The 9,836-nt window shown below is 31.9% G+C and overlaps 1 protein-coding gene across 1 annotated transcript; it reads right to left on the bottom strand.

Annotated features, from left to right (window-relative positions):
- Positions 1-689: 689 nt before the first annotated feature.
- LOC110414700 (WRKY transcription factor SUSIBA2) lies at positions 690-6,233 on the bottom strand. Its single transcript, XM_021426070.2, has 5 exons — positions 5,674-6,233; positions 4,140-4,301; positions 2,148-3,037; positions 1,883-2,041; positions 690-1,633 (listed from the first exon to the last, which is right to left on the bottom strand). The coding sequence occupies exons 1-5, from the start codon at positions 5,986-5,988 to the stop codon at positions 889-891; spliced, it is 2,271 nt and encodes a 756-aa protein (XP_021281745.1). The 5' UTR covers positions 5,989-6,233; the 3' UTR covers positions 690-888.
- Between the last annotated feature and the right edge of the window lie 3,603 nt (positions 6,234-9,836).

Here is a 9,836-nt window from a genome sequence, read left to right as displayed (position 1 = left end):
TTTAGTTTTAAATGATTTTGAAGAATAATCATTCCATAAGAATGCCCGCATTTGACATCCAAACAAAGGATCAAATGTTCTTTTAGGAATAGAGCCAACCAATCATTCCATAATGAAGGGAGAAGGCAGAGCAGACCATGTTTCAAGAATCACAAAACTGCAGCAACTATCTAAAACAACATAACATGATGAATTCAATTACTGCATGACTTTGAATATATTAAACAAGATACTTAAAAATGCAAATGGAAAAGGATGGCATTTGGGGATGTAACATGCTATAGTCATATATTTAACCATCCATGCATCTACTTACTTTTCAGCAATCTTCTCTAGCAACAGGCATATGAGAATCTAGTCACAGCTGACACATTCAAATCCATGCCAAGCTCCATACCTGATTCTTCCATAAACTTAAAATGAAAAAACACATAATAAAGAAAAAAAAAAATCAACTACTATAGAATTTTTCAATGGCCTGCCACATTGTCAAGGAAAGGAATGGAGAACAACGCATCCCTATAGTAGGGTGGGGTGTGGGACATAAGCTGAGACTTCGGTTTGAGCCTCAATGTTTTCCTTTCATATATGCATAATGATAAGTAATAAAACATTAAGAAACAATTTCACACTCATGCACAAAGCATAAGATACAACCAATTTTTAACCTGTAATATTAAATTTCTATTGTAAAATTGAAAATCATAAAGGATTACATACATATATTTGTAAGCATTTTGTATAAGAAACAGCACAGATTTGAAGGAGAAAATATATATATATATATATATATATATATATATATATGACAATTAAGGAACATAGTAATCAAAAGTCAAGTAGAATCCAACATCTTAAAGACTCTATGAAGAAGCAAATAAATGTGATCTAGGATGGAAAATTTCCATTGGCCTGCTGAAAGACTGATGATGATGATGATGCACTTGCATGGTCAACAATGGGTAGGCAAGGATTATAAAGCTTGTCATCCTTTACCTCCTGTTTAATCCCAAGGAGCCTTGTAGTACTCTCTTTTAACTGTTGCCCTGGAAGGAAAGAGTGTGTTGGACCAGTTGATTTTCCACCATTATTAATATCAAAACCAGCCAATGATAGATTTGCTGATGTTGGGTGATTCAACGGCAATGACATTGGAAAATTCGGAACCGTTGAGGGAAGTGAACCAGATTGATGAGCTGCAATGCAGTTTGGATTCACTCCAAAAGAGCCATAAGGAATAGTATTCTGTATGGAAGGAAATTTCATTTGGTAAACAGAAGCCAGAGAAGCCGCCCCAAGCTTCATCTCATTGCTGAAATCCCTAAGAAAACTAGGTCTCAGATATTCATTTTTAAATTCAGGCTTTTGATCAAAAGGAGGTACCATATCTTGGATTTGTGTTTCAGGCTTCAGAGCATTGGTATTTCTGGCTAATGCCAGGGCAGCTTGAGTGTTAGGCACGGTTGGTGGTAAATTACAACCACTTGAATTAACATGACTGCTGCTTCTGGCAGCTGGAACTTCATGATTGTGTTTTCCATCATACGTCGTGAGTACACATTTTAGATTATGGGAGGCTCTTTCCACATGTTTTCTCACAGGACATCCAGGAGTTGTGCATTTGTAATAGCTCCTACAAAACAAAAACAACAAAATATTTTAAATAGGTCTTTATATATGAGAGTACCAATCTTGATTTTATTTTTTCGTAAGATTTGAGAATAAATAACATGAATTTAACCCTCATAAAACTAGCAGAACTGTGCATGCTTGAAGCATAAACTTATAACTTAACCCTCCATCTTTGGATGATTCATTTAGTTTTACACACAAAAGAAATGTGATGGAGCAAGAAAGAGAGACAGCTGACAAGTTTCAGTACCTAGGATTAGGGTTTCCTTTGACAACCTTCTGCCCATACTTCCTCCAACGATAGCCATCATCGAGTATGTCCACATCACTTTCTATTTGTACAACAACTCTTGGTTCACGAAGAGCCCCAGATGCTGCATTCATATCTGTCAAGCAGCTCTCTGTCTTCCTGCAATAAAAAGTGGATAACAAAGCAACAAAAAAAAGTTAGTAAAAAGCGAGCAGCAGTGGATACACCATCATTGAGTCACATGTATAGTAATATAGAAACTTACCTTCTTTTTGACTCATACTCATCATCATTAGCTGCATCATCACAGAGTGATATACTTCCCTGGGTAGCCCTATCATCATTGTCATCATCATGACTAGCAAGTGTTGAAGAAAACTCTGGAGTTTCAGCCGATTCAAATGCACCAACAGATTTCCCTTGGGCAGTTGACAGTGGATCAGAAAGATCTGTTACAACAGATGTTGAGGATGTTCTTTCCAGACCATCAGCTCTCCAATCAGACCCAAGCTTAATATCCCTGGACCCTGCTTGGGCATTTCTCCAAATTAAACCACCTTCAACTTTGACAGAAGTTCCACCGCCTTCTGCAATCTCGGACATTTCATCAGATGATAAAGTGGACCCAACGGATGGCCGACGACAAGGCAAAGGCTTTGGGTGATTATGGGCACCCTTGTAGATGATTTCAGTAATTTGGCCATCAAGTGAACGCTCTACCTTCTTCTTCACCTGGCAATTTGGATGGGTACATTTATAGTAGCTTCTTGGATATTCACTACCCTTTACCTGTTTCTGTCCATACTTCCTCCAATTATATCCATCTTCTGATGTTCTCGCCATTCCCATTGCAGTGTTTGTCCCCTTCTGATCACCTTCAGAAAGATGCGTGTTAACATCTTGTCCAAGAAGAGGTTCTTTCGGCAAAGGCATTTCATCACTAGCCAACTCAGAAGGATGGAATCCCAAATTAGCATTATCATTCACAATGCCATTTAAAACTTTGACATCAGCAACTGATACCGCTGCAGAACTCGTTGAAGTAGCATTTTTTGAAAATTCTGCAGGAAATTCAAAATCCAAAGGTGGTTCCAAATTGGCAAGAGGTTGACAATGAACCTCAGCACTCTGAACAAGATTAAAAGAGGAAGAAACCTACAAAAATAAAATTGGTCACTAACTGAAATAGTGCTTTATATGAAACACTTAAATATGCATGTGACAGGTGATAGGGACTGCACGTTTGATACTCTGGTTCAGAAACTTGTCCAAATGTATTAAACTTGGCCATTGAAAGATATTCTATGAACTATAAATAATCTAATTCTGCTGCTTGCCAGGATGATGCCACCCCCTTTTAGAAATGCCCTTGACGGTATGATAAAACATATAAACCACAACAAAGAACATATGTGAACATAAAGAACATAGTTTTCCTACTTAAGCTAAAAAAAATTGAAAGACAGATTAATCACACCATAAAATCTGATGATAATGCATATCCTCAAGCAAACTGACTTCTGACCATTGAGTGATTAACTAGGCCAATCAATTTACAACCGCAATGAACAAAGATGACATTCTGAACTATCTACTTACAGTAGAACAAGGTCAATAGAATTTAGGAATAACTTCGATTCCACTTCAACCAAACTTCTCAAAGAGGGATAGTTTTACCAGCACAATTAGCACTCCATATTCGACTTTAACACCCTTACAGCATTGCATCTAAGAAGTTCAGGACTAACCCCCAAAACCCAAATGAACAAAAAACTGAGAACAATAGGGAAATTTCATCAACTATAAAAGAGAAGGGATTAACCTCATGGAGGGCTATAGAAATCTACCCAAAAGCAAATGTCACCAGTTCTATAGTAGAATGAACATAAAAATGTTGTTGTAATATCCTTCCTGATCTCTAAAACAGGTTTGCTTAACTGATTCTGCATCAAAAAATAAAAAATATGCCAAAGGGAACAACAAAAGGGATGGACAAAAGAAGTAATGTGCAATGAAGAATAGTATATAGACAAATAGGTAAACTAAGGTTGAAATGAATTTGAGTTACAAATGAAGGCTGAAAAACAAGGCATAGAAGTCATAATTATACACGCCAAAGTTTAGATAAGCCATTGTGAATACAGTTTGTATATAAAGACTTGTGAAGGATTAGGAACATGTCAAGTTTATGAATCTGGCAGCCATCAGCAGGGGTTTAAACTTTATGACAAAGTACTAATAGAATAGAAGAAATCACCTGATCTTCTAAACTAGAAAAGCTTGAATGAGAATCCAAATTCTGCGGCTTGAATGTGAAGGAAGAAACTATATTGCTGCCTCTGTCCCCATTGCTATGATTCAGCACTTGACTATCATGATTGAGAAAGGGTACTGGAAATGTTCCAGTGGTGGGAGATACCTATTCCAGAGACAGAAGCCATTAGAGAACATGCTAGTGAAAAACGCCAGAGTTATGCATTAAACACGAACTTTGAGATATAAATTCCTCTATCAGTTAAAAATGATAAAAAAACCTTTTTTATTTCTATATGATATTTTTCTTAAACAGCGTAGATAACAAATTTAGATAAGACTCTAGACTAAAGGATTTTTTCTCTTTTAACTATAATAGATAAAACACAAGGCAAACTAATTTATAATCCAGTTCATAAAGAATCAATACTTATTAAGCTTACTAGCATGCTTCACTTAATTCAACTGATCTTCATTATTGCCGAAAAAAAGAACTTGCTTTAAATGTACTTGAATAAGGCGTTCAGATTTAAGATCCAATATCAGGAATCAAGTAAAAATATAACCAACACCACCATAAGCTAAGAACCCTTTATTAGCATTCAATTTAGGGGTTTCAATAGATTGTTTATAATCCATAAACTTTTGCTGACCCTACTTTCTAGTTTCCTTCTGCAGCTGACTTATCACCAGACAACTAAAATAGGCTAGATTTTAAGGCTGCCAATGACAGAATTGAAAATAATTATATGCTGATACAAACTTCAAAAGCTATAAATAAAAATAGTTGTGACTAGACAACTAACATCATATGAATTATCATTACTTTGCATTTATATATTTCAATTAAAAAGGTAATAATAAATGCCTGATTCACAAGCACACATACACTACAATTTTCATATCATAAGTACAACATCAAATGTCCATCATCATTGAATCTAATAAAAATGCCTGTGAGGAAAATAAAACCTACGAAAAAACTTAGTTGGGACTAGACAACCAAGGTTCCGCTCCTTTGTTACTGCTTTTTGTTTACTTTCTGCTTCTTACGGATATATTAAAAAGTGAAAGCAAATAGCAAAAAAATAAATCGCATTTGATTAGAAATAGACAAATTATTAAAACACAATACCACTTTTAATATGATTATACTCCATATGACAGTCAGTACCTTCAAAAAAAATACTCTATATTACTATAAATTGTGTGCTCTATTACCGAAATAATTACGATTTTAATTTTTAATTCTCCAAATTTTTTCACATTTGCATCTAAACGAATTTTTTTGCTAGTTGCTTCCTAAAGTTAAAAAAAAAAAAAAAACCCAACAACAACAACAACCAAACACAGCTTAAAAGATGACCTTTGCCAATAGAAAAGAAGCATTGAAGATGACTCTGTGACAGTCAAAATAAAACACCTCATTTTCTCTAAAATTGTTTTCAGAGTATTTAAAACTTTAATTATGGAAAAATTATTAATTGAGAAAAAAATTATTATACATAATTAGAAAAAATAATAATATAAACCGATACCTGAGCGTTGGGCAACATAATAGGAGAATCCAACAATGCAGTGGGGCTAATCCCAGGAGGAATAGTAAGGTAAGGCGACCGGGCCGATGGGGAGGCCAACGGGCTAGTGGACGCCCGGAACCTCGCCGTACTTATCCTCTCCGCCTTGAACCCGCAGGTTGCAGCCCTCCTCTCCGCAATGCTGCCACCTCGCTTTCCACAACAGCCGCCGCCTCCGGCTCCTCCGCCGTGATCAGCGGTTTTGGAATCATCATCATCGTCATCAGCCGTAACGGATTCTTGGCGGTTGGTGAAAACGGTTATATTGTGGTCCATGGATAGGGAAGGGAGTGATTAAAGTTATGCAGCTGTGATTTTGGAGTCAGGCATTTGGTTTTTAAACTGAAAATTCAAAAAAACAAGAAAAAAGAAAAGGAGATTTCGCTTTGGTTCGTTTCAGCTCCACTGACTGTTGGAGCTGAAATGTTGAGAGAATGTATTTTCAGAGCTTTTCAAGTTTTGAAAAGAAGTTTAGAAGGAAGAGAGACAGCAAGAGATTTAAACCTTTTTTGGTCCGGTTTGCCAAGGTACAGCTTCTTTGTTCGGTTGTTGTCTTGTCTTACCATATTTATAAAAAAAAATTATTATTATATTTCCTTAATTACAAAACTTACTACCATATTTAGAATTTTAAAAAGGGAAATATTTAAAAAACTTATACATTTTTCTATTTTAAATTTTGAATTTATGATAAACTTTTAATTATTTATTTTCATCTATAGTTTCAGAAGGGAAGAACATGAAAAAAGAAAAATTTTCTTGATTGAATTTCAAAATCTAATTTGATATAATTTTGTTAAGCAATTTGTTATATTCTTCTTTCTTATATTCTTTCAATTTCTTTGAATCAAACAAAAGCAAGATAAAAAAGATATTTATGTTAGGTAAATGTATCTTCCTTGAAAAAGTTGAATCTAAATCTTCTTTTTTTATTAAAATGTGTATTATAATTATTTTATTTTTAATTTAAAGGAAAATTATTACTTTTCTGTATATAAATATTGTTGCAAAATGCAATCTATTTAAAATTATGATCATTTTTAAAAGTTTTAATTATTTTTCAATCAATCCAATTTTTTTTCTCTTTGGGTATCCTTTTTTAAGTTTTAAAATTTTTAATTATGTGTATATATAAAAATTAATGATCAAAATTATAAATATTTATTAACAGACAGATTTTTGTATTAAGATTTGATTCAAGTCAGACTGAAGGTAAAGTGGAAACCAAAAAAAAAAAAAAAAACTTCACTTCCATTAATTGAAACACACATTCTGAACCATCCATCAATAGTTTACAAATATGCTTGCATTAGTGTTTTCATTGTTCTCTTTCATATTGATGTGGAGAAACTGTTTTTGCTTTTGTGTTTCTAGCATTAAATATTGACTCAATAGGTAAAAGTTTTTTTTTAATTATTATTATTATTATTTTACAAAAAGTTTCTTTAGCTTTGGTAACCATTGATTCTAGACTTGTCTTTTTATTAGTGTTAATCTTACAAGTTACAAAGTATTTTATTTTAATTTGAAAGATTAAATTAAAACTTTCATTTTTGTAATTCATTACTTTTCAATCATTTATGAAATCTTTGGTATCTAAAATTTAATTATAAATAGAGATATGTAAACTTAAATCTATTTGATGTTAAAAATAAATTTATTTGTCTATTTATTTATTTTATTCAAAAATTGAATTGAATTTTTATAACTATTTTCAGTTGATTTTGAAAAATCGAACTCAAACAAATTTTAACAACATTTTTAAAAATTTCAAGATAATATATATAAATATAAATTTCAACATTTTCATGCGAATTTAACAATATTTTAAACAAACTCAATAACAATTTTTACAAATTTATATTTAAGAAATATAATATATAATAATTTAAATTTATATGAATTTAAATTTAATTTTTCGATTGATTCAATTGAAAGTTTACTAAAATAACCAAACTTTGAAATCAAAGTCACTGAGTACTGTTGCAATTGAACTGAATTAACTCAACTCAATTTGATTCGATCAATTTTTTTCATTCGAAATGATTTTGTTCTCTTTATCTTATAAATCATGAATCTAATGTACAAGAACGATGATTACAATTATAGTAAATATAATGAATAAAATAATAATTATAAAAAATTAAATTTATTAATAATTTATTTATCTCAAATTTTATAAAAAAAAAGAAAAAAATAAGAAAAAAATTTAAAAATAATCCGTTACATTTTCATAAATAAAAGGAAGCTAGCGTTGGACATTTGTCTCTGGCTCCCTTTTTCTGGCGATGATTGGGTTTGCCAACGAGGAGCGGAGCCCAAACCGGGGGGTAGAGCCATAAAATCTTGAAAGAGGTTAAATTTTCGTTCAAGCTTTTTCCGGCTGGAAAGACACGTGGAATGCTACATGAGAAATCTCCACTACAAAAAATTAAAATAATTAAAAAAAAGATTGCTTCGCCACGTGTTTAAAATTTATAGTAGCCGAAATTCCGAATTTAATTGCACGAATCTTGCAACTAGATATCCACGTGTTAAATTCGGCAGGTTTTAGCAAATCTGTATCATTCCCAACGTACAAAAGTGATGACGTATACCTTTTAGAATTTTCCGTCTATCCGAAGTGTTGAGAACACAATTCGGAGTTTCCCCATCTTAAAATAAGAAAGATTGAATTCATAAGATTAGAAAATATTTCTTTTAATTTTATAATCTATGACCTATTGAGCTTTCATATTTATAGAAAATAGTTTATCTTTTTATTAATATTTAGATGGTTAATTTTGAAAAATCACTTTTAGGGTCTTATACTATAGCATTCATCTATTTTTTTTTAAAAAAAATTACAATTTAAAAAATCACTTTTAAGTTTTCTTTTAGATGATTTTGAAATTTCAATGTGTTATTCCTTTAATTGAATTAAAAATTGAATTGTGAGTCAAAGACATGCTCCAACAATGAATATTTGAAATGTGAGTCGTGGACATACTCAAGTAATAAAAAGTTGAAAGTCTAAAAAACTCGATTGGATATTCCTCCTCCTCATCAACTACTTCTTTTGTTATGTATCTTAAAATTTTTTGACGAATTTTCAATTTTAATACAGAGAATCAAGTATTAACTTTGAAGTTTCAACGAGATTAATGGGTCTCTTTTCCCTAAAGGTTACCAATTTTGGTTAAAACTTTTTGTGTGTCAATATTTTGACATTCTGTCACTTGTATATAGCTCTTATTAGAAATCTATAAGCATTATGATCAAAACGGTTTACTTATTAGAAGGAAGTTCATCGTGTTCAACCAATGATCTTTTTGTTGGCTTTATGAATCTTTTTAATGGAAGTTTTAAAAGCATTCGAGTTTTTTGAGCAAGTGAATGGAAGAAGCAAATTCTTTAAACCTAGAATAATTTCATCTTCCTTCATTGTCAAGGACAATTTCTTTCCTTTTTGCTTTGTTGGTCCTACTTCATTAATTTTTTGATCATGTGTATGTTGTACTTCCTCTACGACATGCTTTCCAAATAAAACTTAGCATTAACAAAGCATGCCTTTGTTATAGTAAATGGCTTAAAGTCTACAACGTCTTTACTTGACCACTTCTAGAGTATTATAAGTATTGATGAAGTGTGGAAGAGACAACACCATTTTGAAACATCCATGGTTATCTTAATAATATGTTGTAAGTTGTCTTTGCATCAAATATAAGACAAAGAATTTAAATCCATGTCCTCAATGAAAAGTTGGAGCCTAACTTTTTCGAGAGCTTCCTTGATTGACTCTTGGATTATGAAGCAATTCTTGGATAGTTCATTCAAAAGAACTCCAAGCTCTTTCATTTTCTTTAAGGGAAGCATATTGATAGTTGATCAATCATTTATCAAGATTAGATTGATTTTTAATTCACAAATATGTCTTACAATAAAAAAAATCGATCGTGGAGAGTAAACCTTAATAATAAATCAAAAAAAAATTTTCTATAGTGCAAAAGAGATTAATTTGAACTTCATTTGTCTTCACTTAACATCTTCATTGACTTAGTAACAAGATGTGGGAACCAAACTTTCATTTTTGAATTGAATTGACTTCAATTCATTCAAAGTGATTAATTGTGTAGAGTTTTACA

Source organism: Theobroma umbraticum, unplaced genomic scaffold (assembly GCF_002168275.2).
Source record: "Theobroma umbraticum cultivar Fairchild unplaced genomic scaffold, ASM216827v3 scaffold_147.0, whole genome shotgun sequence".
NCBI lineage: Eukaryota > Viridiplantae > Streptophyta > Magnoliopsida > Malvales > Malvaceae > Theobroma > Theobroma umbraticum.
Note: the sequence above shows the minus strand (reverse complement) of the source record. Positions and strands in the feature narration are given on the sequence as shown.